We start from the raw sequence: 15,381 nt of genomic DNA, 5'->3' as shown, positions 1-15,381 counted from the left end.
TATATACTGTACTCTATATCATCGACGGTATCCTTATGTAATACATGTATCACTAGCCACTTTATACTATACTATGCCACTTTGTTTACATACTCATCTCATTTGTACATACTGTACCCGATACCATCTACTGTATCTTGCCTATGCTGCTCTGTACCATCACTCATTCATATATCCTTATGTACATATTCTTTATCCCCTTACACTGTGTACAAGACAGTAGTTTTGGAATTGTTAGTTAGATTACTTGTTATTACTGCATTGTCGGAACTAGAAGCACAAGCATTTCGCTACACTCGCATTAACATCTGCTAACCATGTGTATGTGACAAATAAAATTTGATTTGATTTGATTTGATTTGATGACGGCACGTGTTTCCTTGCAGGTAACCATGGTTGACAGAGGAAGAACAATGATTCCAAGCACCACCCTCCTTCTGAAGCTTGCAATTCATCTGATCACTCTTCATAACGTTCTGGAGTATTTGCAAATTGCCATCATACAAACTGAGGCAGCAGACTTGGTGAAAATTAATATTTGTGTAATTCTCAAAACCTTTGGCCATGACTGTAAATGTTTCAAGCCGACCACCATAGTCCCTGTGCAAAAGCACGCCAGGATAACCTGTCTACATGACTACCACCTGTAGCACTCACATCTGTAGCCAAGCAATGTTTAGAAAGGCTGGTTATGGCTCACATCCCAGGAACCATGGACCCAATCCAATTCGCATTCCCAACAGATCCACAGATGATGCCGTCCTGTCTCCCTGTAGCGCTGTATTAGGCATCTCACATTGCAATTTATTTATTGCCCTGGCCACATGTGCAGTCCTCATGCCTCCTTGCAGCATGCCTAAGGCACGTTCACGCAGATGAGCAGGTTCCCTGAGCATCTTTCTTTTGGTGTTTTTCAGAGTCAGTAGAAAGGCCTCTTTAGTGTCCTAAGTTTTCATAACTGTGACCTTAATTGCCTACCATCTGTAAGCTGTTAGTGTCTTAACGACCATTCAACAGGTGCATGTTCACTAATTGTTTATGGTTCATTGAACAAGCATTGGAAACAGTGTTTAAACCCTTTACAATGAAGATCTGTGAAGTTATTTGGATTTTTACGAATTATCTTTGAAAGGCAGGGTCCTGAAAAAGGGACATTTATAATACATTTGATCAAATAGCCTAGTGCACACACAAAAACTTTTCAAGTCTTCAAATCGATGGGCTATTGTACAGAAAAACGTGGACAGTCAGGATCATCACAAATTCAGAAACTGCTGGACAGCAACACAATAAAGTAAAGCACTGATAATTGGAAATGAGATCAGAATGACCGCTAAGACTTGATCCATTAATTAAATAATTAAAATGGTATCCTAGGCTACAAACCTAAACCTAATCCATATGTTCAAATCAAAAGGCCTGATTGACATGACATCACAGCCACATCCTGAGTGAAGACACATTCACAAATCAAAATATGTTTTAGTATTTAGTTTAACAGCTCTGGTAAAGTCCAAGAGAACAATAAACACTTTTCAACAAGGAAACAGGAATCCCCCCCCAAAAAAATGCAATTCTCATGATAATTTTAAAGGAGAACAAAAACTGCTTAGCCTACATTTGAAGAGCACCGCAGGAGTTTCATAATTCAGCATCTTCCCAGTTAATAGCCTAGTTTTTGCATTCTCAAACCTCCTGCTATTTAGGATTTTTTTTGTTTGTTGGACAAGGCTCTTGTCTCAGGGTAGGAGTGGTGATCTAGGATCAGGTAACACCCTGCCTGTCAAATCCTATTCATTATGATCTAAAATGTAAAGCTGATCCTAGATCAACCATGAGACCAGGGATCTAACACAATAGGGGGCAACTTCAGGAACACAGGGAATTTAACATGTTGTCTAAACGCGTTTGAACAGAGCCATGCAAACAGTACTGCACACAATGAGAGAGAGAGAGAGACAGAGACAGAGACAGAGAGAGAGAGAGAGAGAGAGAGACAGAGATAGAGATAGAGAGAGAGAGAGACAGAGACAGAGACAGAGACAGAGAGAGAGAGAGAGAGACAGAGACAGAGACAGAGAGAGAGAGAGAGACAGAGAGAGAGAGAGACAGAGACAGAGACAGAGAGAGAGAGAGAGAGAGACAGAGACAGAGACAGAGACAGAGACAGAGAGAGAGAGAGAGAGAGAGAGAGAGAGACAGAGACAGAGACAGAGACAGAGACAGAGAGAGAGAGAGAGAGAGAGAGAGAGAGAGAGAGAGAGAGAGAGAGAGAGAGAGAGAGAGAGAGAGACAGAGACAGAGACAGAGACAGAGATAGAGACAGCTATATTTAATCTGGAGAACACAAATAGCAGGAGGGAAATACATCATAGTGTTCCCTCCACTGTCACATGACCCTCCTGATTTGTTTTAATCTAGGTGGTGTCTGTGGTCATATACCAGACATTTATGTCTGACAGGAAAAGGAACATTAGGGACTGAGTGTGGCAGACAGTGTGAGTGTGTCCCAAATGGCAGCCTATTCCCTATATGTCGTTCACTACTTTAGACCGGAGCCCATTTGGGATGCAGAGTGAATGCCTATTCCCTATATGTCGTTCACTACTTTAGACCAGAGCCATTTGGGATGTAGAGTGAATGCCTATTCCCTATATGTCGTTCACTACTTTAGACCGGAGCCCATTTGGGATGCAGAGTGAATGCCTATTCCCTATATGTCGTTCACTACTTTAGACCGGAGCCCATTTGGGATGCAGAGTGAATGCCTATTCCCTGTATGTCGTTCACTACTTTAGACCGGAGCCCATTTGGGATGCAGGGTGAATGTTCCTGTCTGACATCCTCTGTTCCATGTGTCCGTTTCTATCTCTCCCTGTCCCGGATAAATTGGATTTGGAAAGAAATGAGAGTGTGTGTGTGTGTGTGTGTGTGTGTGTATGTGTGTGTGTGTGTGTGTGTGTGTGTGTGTGTGTGTGTGTGTGTGTGTGTGTGTTTGCCAGATCAGCACTAGAACATGTAAAGACAAGAACATCATTTAGAAACTAAAAAACCCATAAAGACATTTGATCCACCATGTTATTTTTTCTTAACATTTAAAAGGGAAAACCCAGACACTGCTCTTGCTTGTATTACCCCCAAGCCATAAGACTCCTGAACAGGTAATCAAATGGCTACCCGGACTATCTGCATTGTGTCCCACAACACCCCAACCCCTCTTTTACGCTGCTGCTACTCAGTTTATCTTATATGCATAGTCACTTTAACTATACATTCATGTACATACTACCTCAATTGGGCCGACCAACCATTGTGTCCCACCACCTGACCAACTGACCTTCCGGACCTTTTTATTGTGTATAATAACCCATGACACAACCACAGCGTGTTACATAGTTTCTTACATAAACGTACAAGAGGTGATCAGTGTTTGATGGCAATGAGATGGAAGGAGGCGGCGTAGTCACACTTGTGGTTGCTGTCCCTGTCCTCAGCCTGCTGCAGAGTGAACTCCTCCACAGACAGTCCCAGCTTCGACAGCGTCTCGGTGATGAACTCCTCGCTCAGGTTGACACAGTCGAACCTCTGCTCTCCCACCGTGTAGAAGGTCTCATCCAGGTCCCCGATCAGGACCAGGACACCTCCAGACCTCAGTAGGTCCACCATGGAGGACAGCGAGCGGCGGTAGGACTCGCGGTCCTTACACGCCGCTTCCAGGCACAGCGAGGAGAGGACACAGTCCGCCGGAGGAACCGTGACAGGGTGGAACGGGTTCTCCAGGCAGATGTCGCACTTTAGAACCTGTTTAACCCTCTGACGGAGAGTGTCTGAGATGATCGCTGGGGTTCTGGTGAGAGACAGAGACAGAAGGAGAATGAGGTTTTTAGAAGTAAATAGAATACATCGATTACAAGAAAGAAATGAAGCGAAAAGAAAAAAAATACCTACATTTACAAAACATTTATTTAACCATAGTTGAAACCGTACAACTTCTAACCTGTATCTGCACTGTAAAAATACAGTACATTTTACAGTAAGTTTCTTTGGAATGTATGGTAACGTACTGTACTTTTTTTTTTTTTTTTTACAGTAACTTTCAGGTAACCAGATGCCAGTAAGTTAATGTAAAAAAAAAAAAACAACAGGATTACTGTACCTTTTCCTCTCCAGATCACAGACATACTGGAGGTGAGCGTTCCAGTCTAAACATCCCTCCTCGGCTTTCAGCCACTTCTCAATCTCCTTCCTGTTGCTGTCCACGTAGTCCGACACCACGATCTCATCATAGTACTCACAGGCACTGATCAGCGTGTGGATGGTTGGCCCTGTACCCACTTCTATCAGCCTCTGGCCCCTGTACTTCCCTGAGGAGAGAAACAACACCGTTTCGTTCATTCTCTGTTGATATGTATTTAAATGTCCGTTATATAGAGTGCATTCAGAAAGTATTCAGACCCCTTCCCTTTTGGCCACATTTAGTTACATTACAGCCTTATTGTAAAATGGATAAAAACCAATGTAACGATCGTCGTCGGAATGAGACCAAGGTGCAGCGTGGTAAACGCACGTTTTCTTTAATATATTAGATGTTCCACCAAAAACAATCATCAACGAACGAAAAGCTATGAAGTGCAACACATGCAACAAACAAAGACAAGATCCCACAAATGAAAGAGGGAAAAAAAGGCCTGTCTAAGTGTGATTCCCAATCAGAGACAACGATGGACAGCTGCCTCTGATTGGGAACCATACCAGGCCAAAAACAAAGAAACAGATGACATAGAATGCCCACCCCAAATCACATCTTGACCCTAACCAAAATAGAGAATAAAAAACCTCTCTATGGCCAGGGCATGACAACAAGTATTTCCACATCAATCTACACACAATGCCCCATAATGACATCACAATACCCCATAATGACATCACAATACCCCATAATGACATCACAATACCCCATAATGACATCACAATACCCCATAATGACAAAGCCTACACAGGTTTTTAGACATTTTTGCAAAAACTAAAATAGAAATACCTTATTTGTATTCATTATGGATCCCCATTAGCTGCTGTCAAAGCAGCTGCTACTCTTCAAAATTAAGGCAGTTTATAAAAAAATGTAAACTTTACAATACATTCACAGATTTCACAACACACTGTGTGCCCTCAGGCCCCTACTCCACCACTACCACATATCTACAGTACTAAATCCATCTGTATGTATAGTGTGTATGTTATCGTGTGTGTGTGTGTGTGTGTGTGTGTGTGTGTGTGTGTGTGTGTGCCAATGTTTGTGTTGCTTCAGTCCCCACTGTTCCATAAGGTGTATTTTAGTCCGTTTTTTTATTATAATTTCACTGCTTGCGTCAGTTACCTGATGTGGAATAGAGTTCCATGTAGTCATGGCTCCATGTAGTACTGTGGAATAGAGGTCCATGTAGTCATGGCTCCATGTAGTACTGTGGAATAGAGTTCCATGTAGTCATGGCTCCATGTAGTACTGTGGAATAGAGGTCCATGTAGTCATGGCTCTATGTAGTACTGTGGAATAGAGTTCCATGTAGCCATGGCTCTATGTAGTACTGTGGAATAGAGTTCCATGTAGTCATGTCTCTATGTAGTACTGTGGAATAGAGTTCCATGTAATCATGGCTCTATGTAGTACTGTGGAATAGAGTTCCATGTAGTCATGGCTCTATGTAGTACTGTGGAATAGAGTTCCATGTAGTCATGGCTCTATGTAGTACTGTGCGCCTCCCATAGTCTGTTCTGGACTTGGGGACTGTGAAGAGACCTCTGGTGTTATGTCTTGTGGGGTATGTATGGGTGTCTGAGCTGTGTGCTAATAGTTTAAACGGACAGCTTGGTGAATTCAACATGTCAATACCTCTCACAAATACAAGTCATGATGAAGTCAATCTCTCCTCAACTTTCAGCCAGGAGAGTCTGACATGCATATTATTAATATTAGTTCTCTGTGTACATCCAAGGGCCAGCCGTGCTGCCCTGTTCTGAACCAGCCGTGCTGCCCTGTTCTGAACCAGCCGTGCTGCCCTGTTCTGAGCCAATTGCAATTTTCCGAAGTCCTTTTTCGTGGCACCTGACCACACGACTGAACAGTAGTCCAAGTGTGACAAAACTAGGGCCTGTAGGACCTGCCTTGTTGATATTGTTGTTAAGAAGGTAGAAACTAGAGCCTGTAGGACCTGCCTTGTTGATAGTGTTGTTAAGAAGGTAGAAACTAGGGCCTGTAGGACCTGCCTTGTTGATAGTGTTGTTAAGAAGGTAGAAACTAGGGCCTGTAGGACCTGCCTTGTTGATAGTGTTGTTAAGAAGGTAGAAACTAGGGCCTGTAGGACCTGCCTTGTTGATAGTGTTGTTAAGAAGGTAGAAACTAGAGCCTGTAGGACCTGCCTTGTTGATAGTGCTGTTAAGATGGTAGAAACTAGGGCCTGTAGGACCTGCCTTGTTGATAGTGCTGTTAAGAAGGTAGAAACTAGGGCCTGCAGGACCTGCCTTGTTGATTGTGTTGTTAAGAAGGTAGAAACTAGAGCCTGTAGGACCTGCCTTGTTGATAGTGTTGTTAAGAAGGTAGAAACTAGGGCCTGTAGGACCTGCCTTGTTGATAGTGTTGTTAAGAAGGTAAAAACTAGGGCCTGCAGGACCTGCCTTGTTGATAGTGTTGTTAAGAAGGTAGAAACTAGGGCCTGTAGGACCTGCCTTGTTGATAGTGTTGTTAAGAAGGTAAAAACTAGGGCCTGCAGGACCTGCCTTGTTGATAGTGCTGTTGAGAAGGTAGAAACTAGGACCTGTAGGACCTGCCTTGTTGATAGTGTTGTTAAGAAGGTAGAAACTAGGACCTGCCATGTTGATAGTGCTGTTAAGAAGATAGAAACTAGAGCCTGCAGGACCTGCCTTGTTGATAGTGCTGTCTAGAAGGTAGAAACTAGAGCCTGCCATGTTGATAGTGCTGTCTAGAAGGTAGAAACTAGAGCCTGTAGGACCTGCCTTGTTGATAGTGTTGTTAAGAAGGTAGAAACTAGAGCCTGTAGGACCTGCCTTGTTGATAGTGTTGTTAAGAAGGTAGAAACTAGGGCCTGTAGGACCTGCCTTGTTGATAGTGCTGTTAAGAAGGTAGAAACTAGGACCTGTAGGACCTGCCTTGTTGATAGTGCTGTTGAGAAGGTAGAAACTAGGACCTGTAGGACCTGCCTTGTTGATAGTGCTGTTGAGAAGGTAGAGCAGAGCTTTATTATGGACAGACTTCTCCCCATCTTAGCTACTGTTGTAACGATATGTTTTGACCGGGACAGTTTACATTCTAAGGTTACTCCAAGTAGTTTAGTCACCTCAACTTGCTCAATTATTTATTATGAGATTTAGTTGAGGTTTAGGGTTTAGTGAGTGTTTTGTTCCAAATACAATGCTTTTAGTTATATTTAGACTAACTTATTCCTTGCCACCCACTCTGAAACTAACTGCTCTTTGTTGAGTGTTGCAGTCATTTCAGTCACTGTAGTAGCTGATGTGTGTAGTGTTGAGTCATGTGCATACATAGACACACTGGCTTTACTCAAAGTTAGTGGCATGTCATTAGTAAAAAATTTAAAAAGCAAGGGGCCTAAACAAGAAGAGAAGAAGCTTCCACCCTCTGTGTTCCGTTAGACAGGTAACTCTTTATCCACATTATAGTAGGGGTTGTAAAGCCATAACACATATGTTTTTCCAGCAGCAGACTATGATCGATAATGTCAAAAGTTAGGGGAGGTTTTGGCCGGCAGGGATATCCTTGTCTCATCGCACACTAGTGACTCCTGTGGCGGGCCGGGCGCAGTGCAAGCTGACACGGTCGCCAGGTGTACGGTGTTTCCTCCGGCACATTGTTGCGGCTAGCTTCCGGGTTGGATGTGCATTGTGTCAAGAAGCAGTGCGGCTGGGTTGTGTTTCGGAGGACGCACGGCTCTCGACCTTCGCCTCTCCCCAGTCCGTACGGGAGTTGCAGCGATGAGACAAGACTGTAACTACCAATTGGAAACCATGAAATTGGGGAGAAAAAAATGGGGTACAAAAATAAAAAATCTGAAATCTGAAACAAAACAGAATCATTTTATCATCAATTTCTCTCAGCCAATCATCAGTCATTTGTGTCAGTGCTGTGGTTGTTGAGTGTCCTTCCCTATATGCTGTGTGCTGAGAGTCTGTCAGTTTATTAAAATACCATTTTATCTGGTCAAACACTATTTTTTCCAGAAGTTTACTAAGGGTTGGTAACAGACTGATTGGGCGGTTATTTTAGACAGTAAAGGGGGCTTGACTATTCTTGGGTAGCGGAATGACTTCTGCTTCCCTCCAGGCCTGAGGAAACGCTTTCTAGTAGGCTTACATTGAAGATGTGACAATATGCCTAGACACACCAATTACCTTATCAATACACCTAAACACACCAATTACCTTATCAATACACCTAGACACACCAATTACCTTATCAATACACCTAAACACACCAATTACCATATCAATACACCTAAACACACCAATTACCTTATCAATACACCTAGACACACCAATTACCTTATCAATACACCTAAACACACCAATTACCTTATCAATACACCTAGACACACCAATTACCCTATCAATACACCTAAACACACAACTTACCTTATCAATACACCTAGACACACAACTTACCTTATCAATACACCTAGACACACCAATTACCCTATCAATACACCTAGACACACCAATTACCTTATCAATACACCTAGACACACCACTTACCTTATCAATACACCTAAACACACCAATTACCTTATCAATACACCTAAACACACAAATTACCTTATCAATACACCTAGACAAACCAATTACCTTATCAATACACCTAGACACACCAATTGCCTTATCAATACACCTAGACACACCAATTGCCTTATCAATACACCTAGACACACCAATGAAATTACATACTATTGGAATCAATGACACAGAGTGATCTACTGTCCCTGTCGTCTACCTGTTGAGAAGGTCTTGCTGAGCTGACAGAGGACGAAGGAGACGAAGCGGCTGTTGTCTTTCTGGCCCGGGACAGCAGCAAACTGGTAGCAGTAGTTGAAGTAGGTCTTTGGGTCAAACTTGGCCTGGTGGCACTCTCCCATGGTGCTGTTCAGGTGGTGTGGTGGCTGTTCAGGTGTTCAGGTGGTGTGGTGGCTGTTCAGGTGTTCAGGTAGTGTGGTGCTGTTCAGGTGTTCAGGTGGTCTAGTGGCTGTTCAGGTGTTCAGGTGGTGTGGTGCTGTTCAGGTGTTGAGGTGGTCTAGTGGCTGTTCAGGTGTTCAGGTGTGTGACTCAGTTGGTATGGTTCGGTGGTGTGGTGGGTGTTCAGGTGTGCGACTCAGGATGGTGGTGGGAGAGGTGCAGTACCTGTGAGAGAGGGGGGAAACAATCGGTTAGATAGAGTGTACTACAGCCCATTGTGCAGAAACGTCCCTTTTCCCCTGACACCAGGAGTGGTGTCGCCCTGGGTGGCTGTCTAAAGCCCCTGCTGCAAGTGTGTGTGTGTGTGTGCGTGTGTGTGTGTGTGTGTGTGTGTGTGTGTGTGTGTGTGTGTGTGTGTGTGTGTGTGTGTGTGTGTGAACTACAGACCTATAGTCACAGACTGATATCTGACCAGTCCCTGTGGTATTACAGACCTATAGTCACAGACTGATATCTGACCAGTCCCTGTGGTATTACAGACCTATAGTCACGGACTGATATCTGACCAGTCTGTGTGGAGTACTATTAGATCTCATTGGCTGTTTGTAATGAAAAGCCAAATGTTGTGTTGGACATGTCAGACAGACACTCATGTAAAGACATCACTTCAGAGAAACAGAAAGTTGACTGTGTGAAAGCAGGGTAAATATACCGCCACCTCCTGGAATAGAGTTTGTATATCTCCAAAAAATGATGTTATACCGCCACCTCCAGGGCCGGAGAATCTATATCACCAAAAAATGATGTTATACCGCCACCTCCAGGGCCGGAGAATCTATATCACCAAAAAATGATGTTATACCGCCACCTCCAGGGCCGGAGAATCTATATCACCAAAAAATGATGTTATACCGCCACCTCCAGGGCCGGAGAATCTATATCACCAAAAAATGATGTTATACCGCCACCTCCAGGGCCGGAGAATCTATATCACCAAAAAATGATGTTATACCGCCACCTCCAGGGCCGGAGAATCTATATCACCAAAAAATGATGTTATACCGCCACCTCCAGGGCCGGAGAATCTATATCACCAAAAAATGATGTTATACCGCCACCTCCAGGGCCGGAGAATCTATATCACCAAAAAATGATGTTATACTGCCACCTCCTGGGCCGGAGTTTGTATATCACCAAATAATGATGTTATGCTGTGTGACGACCCTCCCACTCTGTCTGCCGTATTCTGTCTTTGTTCTTGTTTCCTTATTAGGATGCCGGTGGGCGGAGTTGGGAGGGTCGTCAGCTTCATGGGAAACACCTGGGCCAGGTGTTCTTGCTGGCCTTTTGTTTGTTTGCTTTGGCACCTTTCAACACCCTACATTATCACATTCATGCAAAACACTCACTTACGCTACTGATTACTGATTACACACACCATTGTATATTTTCCTTAGTTGCTTTAGTTAATAAATATATATTTTGTTACTCCTTATCTCCACGTTGTCTCCCTTTGTTACGGGCTTTGAGCCGGTTCGTGACATACTGCCACCTCCTGGAATAGAGTATGTATATCACCAAAAAATGATGTTATACCGCCACCTCCTGGGCCGGAGTTTGCAACCGAAGATAACTTTTTGAATAAACTATTTCGACGGACACTTTCATCCTCAACGAAACCAATCAACATACATGGAATACTTAACTCTAGCCAAATACGACTGATTCATTTCATTGAAATAGCCATGATAAAGTTATTTAAAGTGGTAATCAGCAGTTGAAACAATAACAAAGTGATCTCAACACCGACGTTTCGGTACAAAGCAGTGGGACGGGGCTGAAGAAATGGAACCACTCTCAAAGTCAAAGAATTAGAGCGCGATGGATACAAGGACGGACCATCCATTATATTAAATGGTTTGTTTGTAATGTTTTCTAGTTTTGACCAATTTTTTTTTAGGCTATACAGTGTTTGTTTACAAAGCATTGTCGTTAAACATGGTTTTATTTTAGGTTCTGATGGGGTACAACCGTTGAGCTAAGCTCATAAGCCATTTCTAAGTTATATTTAAGCAATATTGCATGAGGTGGTGTGGTATATGGCCAATAACACACAGCTTAGGGCTGTTCTTATCCATGGTATATTGACCATATACCACAAACCCCCTGAGGTGCCTTATTGCTGTTATAAACTGGTTACCAACATAATTACAGCAGCCGTGCCTTATTGCTGTTATAAACTGGTTACCAACATAATTACAGCAGCCGTGCCTTATTGCTGTTATAAACTGGTTACCAACATAATTACAGCAGCCGTGCCTTATTGTTAATATAAACTGGTTACCAAAATAATTACAGCAGCCGTGCCTTATTGTTATTATAAACTGGTTACCAACATAATTACAGCAGCCGTGCCTTATTGTTGTTATCAACTGGTTACCAACATAATTACAGCAGCCGTGCCTTATTGCTGTTATAAACTGGTTACCAACATAATTACAGCAGCCGTGCCTTATTGTTGTTATAAACTGGTTACCAACATAATTACAGCAGCCGTGCCTTATTGCTGTTATAAACTGGTTACCAAAATAATTACAGCAGCCATGCCTTATTGTTGTTATAAACTGGTTACCAACATAATTACAGCAGCCGTGCCTTATTGCTGTTACCAACATAATTACAGCAGCCGTGCCTTATTGTTGTTATAAACTGGTTACCAACATAATTACAGCAGCCGTGCCTTATTGCTGTTATAAACTGGTTACCAACATAATTACAGCAGCCGTGCCTTATTGCTGTTATAAACTGGTTACCAACATAATTACAGCAGCCGTGCCTTATTGTTGTTATAAACTGGTTACCAACATAATTACAGCATCCGTGCCTTATTGCTGTTATAAACTGGTTACCAACATAATTACAGCAGCCGTGCCTTATTGTTAATATAAACTGGTTACCAACATAATTACAGCAGCCGTGCCTTATTGTTAATATAAACTGGTTACCAAAATAATTACAGCAGCAGTGCCTTATTGTTAATATAAACTGGTTACCAACATAATTACAGCAGCAGTGCCTTATTGTTATTATAAACTGGTTACCAACATAATTACAGCAGCCGTGCCTTATTGCTGTTATAAACTGGTTACCAACATAATTACAGCAGCCGTGCCTTATTGCTGTTACCAACATAATTACAGCAGCCGTGCCTTATTGTTGTTATAAACTGGTTACCAACATAATTACAGCAGCCGTGCCTTATTGCTGTTATAAACTGGTTACCAACATAATTACAGCAGCCGTGCCTTATTGTTGTTATCAACTAGTTACCAACATAATTACAGCAGCCGTGCCTTATTGCTGTTATAAACTGGTTACCAACATAATTACAGCAGCCGTGCCTTATTGTTGTTATAAACTGGTTACCAAAATAATTACAGCAGCCGTGCCTTATTGTTGTTATAAACTGGTTACCAACATAATTACAGCAGCCGTGCCTTATTGTTGTTATAAACTGGTTACCAACATAATTACAGCAGCCGTGCCTTATTGTTGTTATAAACTGGTTACCAACATAATTACAGCAGCCGTGCCTTATTGCTGTTATAAACTGGTTACCAACATAATTACAGCAGCCGTGCCTTATTGCTGTTATAAACTGGTTACCAACATAATTACAGCAGCCGTGCCTTATTGCTGTTATAAACTGGTTACCAAAATAATTACAGCAGCCGTGCCTTATTGCTGTTATAAACTGGTTACCAACATAATTACAGCAGCCGTGCCTTATTGTTGTTATAAACTGGTTACCAAAATAATTACAGCAGCCGTGCCTTATTGTTGTTATAAACTGGTTACCAACATAATTACAGCAGCCGTGCCTTATTGCTGTTATAAACTGGTTACCAACATAATTACAGCAGTAAAAAGACATGTTTTGTCATAACCGTGATATACGGTCTGATATATACCACGGCTGTCAGCCAATCAGCATTCAGTGCTCAAACCACCCAGTTTATAATCTTCAACAATCAAATGGGTACATATCATTCATTTATAAGTCCCCCAAAAAATGGATATAGGGAACTGCTGATTGGCCCTTGTGAGATTGTCTCTGTCGGACCTGGTGAGTGTACATTATTCACCCATGTTGGTCACCTGTGGGTAAAGAGTGGTATCATCAATGTAAACATGCAGAGATATGCGATGCCAACATTTATGACAACAGGCACAATAGGACAGACAGACAGCATTGTTCTACTGTGTATTACATGGAGAAAGAGATCCCATACTGGCCCACTGACACACCTTCTCAACTCCGTGCAGTGATTCGTTGACACTACTGCTTCTCTTAATGCGTCCAGGAACCTATTATTGGTGCGATTTCTTGCTCCATGCTGAGCGCGCCATGCAGCGTGCTGAAAGGGTAAGGGGATGTATTAATAAACTTCAGCTGTCCGGATACAGAATGTATTTCTGGGAGTTCTGTAGGAACGCCTGACTATTTTCATTCGCTCACTGGCTACATAAATAAATAATTTACTAATGATTTTATAAATGTAAGAAAAAGTTCAACTACAGATAGGAAACTTTGAAACAAGACAAGTGCAGATTGATTGCGGCACTGTAGCCTAGATCTCCAAATGTCAAAGCAGCGCTGTTTCAGGAAGCGCAACACCAGCCGGCAGTGTGACATGCGACGGTTACCATGTAGTCAATAAAATAAAATAAATCACATTTACAAGAGAGAAGACATTGAACAAAATAGTTAACCGCTCAAAGTAGTAGTTCATAGTAACACATGTTTAAATTCAGTACTGTGGCATGTCGGAGGACAGCATGAGAGACGGAGTGACTGAGTACTTACAGCTGGATCCGATGAGAGTGCCCGATCTCCCAGGAAGAGTCCTGTGACAACACCCTTATGGAAAACCTGCTGAACTGGAATAACACACGTGTGTGTGTGTGTGTGTGTGTGTGTGTGTGTGTGTGTGTGTGTGTGTGTGTGTGTGTGTGTGTGTGTGTGTGTGTGTGTTTGCCAGATCAGCACTAGAACATGTAAAGACAAGAACATCATTTAGAAACTAAAAAACCCATAAACACATTTGATCCACCATATGTTATTTTTTCTTAACATTTAAAAGAGAAAACCCAGACACTGCTCTTGCTTGTATTACCCCCAAGCCATAAGACTCCTGAACAGCTAATCAAATGGCTACCCGGACTATCTGCATTGTGTCCCACCACACCCCAACCCCTCTTTCTGCTACTGCTACTCTCTGTACATCATATATGCATAGGCACTTTAACCAGACCTATATGTACATACTACCTCAATCAGCCTGACTAACCGGTGTCTGTTTATAGCCTCTCTACTGTATATAGCCTCTCTACTGTATATAACCTCTCTACTTTATATAGCCTCTCTACTGTGTATAGCCTCTCTACTGTATATAGCCTCTCTACTGTATATAGCCTCTCTCCTGTATATAGCCTCTCTACTGTATATAGCCTCTCTCCTGTATATAGCCTCTCTACTGTATATAGCCTCTCTACTGTATATAGCCTCTCTCCTGTATATAGCCTCTCTACTGTATATAGCCTCTCTACTGTGTATAGCCTCTATACTGTATATAGCCCCTCTACTGTATGTAGCCTCTCTACTGTATATAGCCTCTCTACTGTATATAGCCTCTCTACTGTATATAGCCTCTCTACTGTATATAACCTCTCTACTTTATATAGCCTCTCTACTGTGTATAGCCTCTCTACTGTGTATAGCCTCTCTACTGTATATTGCCTGTCTACTGTATATAGCCTCTCTACTGTATATAGCCTCTCTACTGTATATAACCTCTCTACTGTATATAGCCTCTCTACTGTATATAGCCTCTCTACTGTGTATAGCCTCTCTACTGTATATATCCTCTATACTGTATATAGCCTCTCTACTGTCTATAGCCTCTCTATTGTATATAGCCTCTCTACTGTATATAGCCTCTCTACTGTGTATAACCTCTCTCCTGTATATGGCCCCTCTACTGTATATAGCCTCACTACTGTATATAGCCTCTCTACTGTATATAGCCCCTCTACTGTATATAGCCTGTCTACTGTATATAGCCTCTCTACTGTATATAGCCTGTCAACTGTATATACCCTCTCTACTGTGTATAGCCTCTC

At 42.4% G+C, this 15,381-nt stretch overlaps 1 protein-coding gene across 3 annotated transcripts; it reads right to left on the bottom strand.

Moving 5' to 3' along the window:
* Positions 1-3,063: 3,063 nt before the first annotated feature.
* LOC110533262 (nicotinamide N-methyltransferase) lies at positions 3,064-14,179 on the bottom strand. Of its 3 annotated transcripts, XM_036989442.2 has the most exons (5): positions 13,507-13,616; positions 13,344-13,356; positions 9,020-9,423; positions 4,157-4,364; positions 3,064-3,847 (listed from the first exon to the last, which is right to left on the bottom strand). In XM_036989442.2, exons 3-5 carry the CDS (start codon positions 9,159-9,161, stop codon positions 3,424-3,426), a joined length of 774 nt encoding a protein of 257 aa, XP_036845337.1. In that variant the 5' UTR covers positions 9,162-9,423; positions 13,344-13,356; positions 13,507-13,616; the 3' UTR covers positions 3,064-3,423. The 3 variants fall into 3 exon arrangements, with proteins under 3 accessions (XP_036845337.1, XP_036845339.1, XP_090044893.1); XM_036989444.2 differs by lacking the exons at positions 13,344-13,356; positions 13,507-13,616 and adding an exon at positions 14,066-14,179; XM_090188767.1 differs by lacking the exons at positions 3,064-3,847; positions 4,157-4,364; positions 13,344-13,356; positions 13,507-13,616 and adding an exon at positions 4,554-8,024 and having other exon boundaries at positions 9,020-9,151.
* Between the last annotated feature and the right edge of the window lie 1,202 nt (positions 14,180-15,381).

This window comes from Oncorhynchus mykiss, chromosome 10 (genome assembly GCF_057628025.1).
Source record: "Oncorhynchus mykiss isolate SJ-2025 chromosome 10, ASM5762802v1, whole genome shotgun sequence".
NCBI classification, from domain to species: Eukaryota; Metazoa; Chordata; class Actinopteri; order Salmoniformes; family Salmonidae; genus Oncorhynchus; species Oncorhynchus mykiss.
The sequence above is the reverse complement of the archived record's forward strand: the minus strand, read 5'-3'. Positions and strand labels throughout refer to the sequence as shown.

Bases quoted from the DNA above. Each gene is read 5' to 3' on its own strand.
- LOC110533262 (XM_090188767.1), bottom strand. From the start codon at position 6,963: ATGGCAGGCTCTAGTTTCTACCTTCTAGACAGCACTATCAACAAGGCA.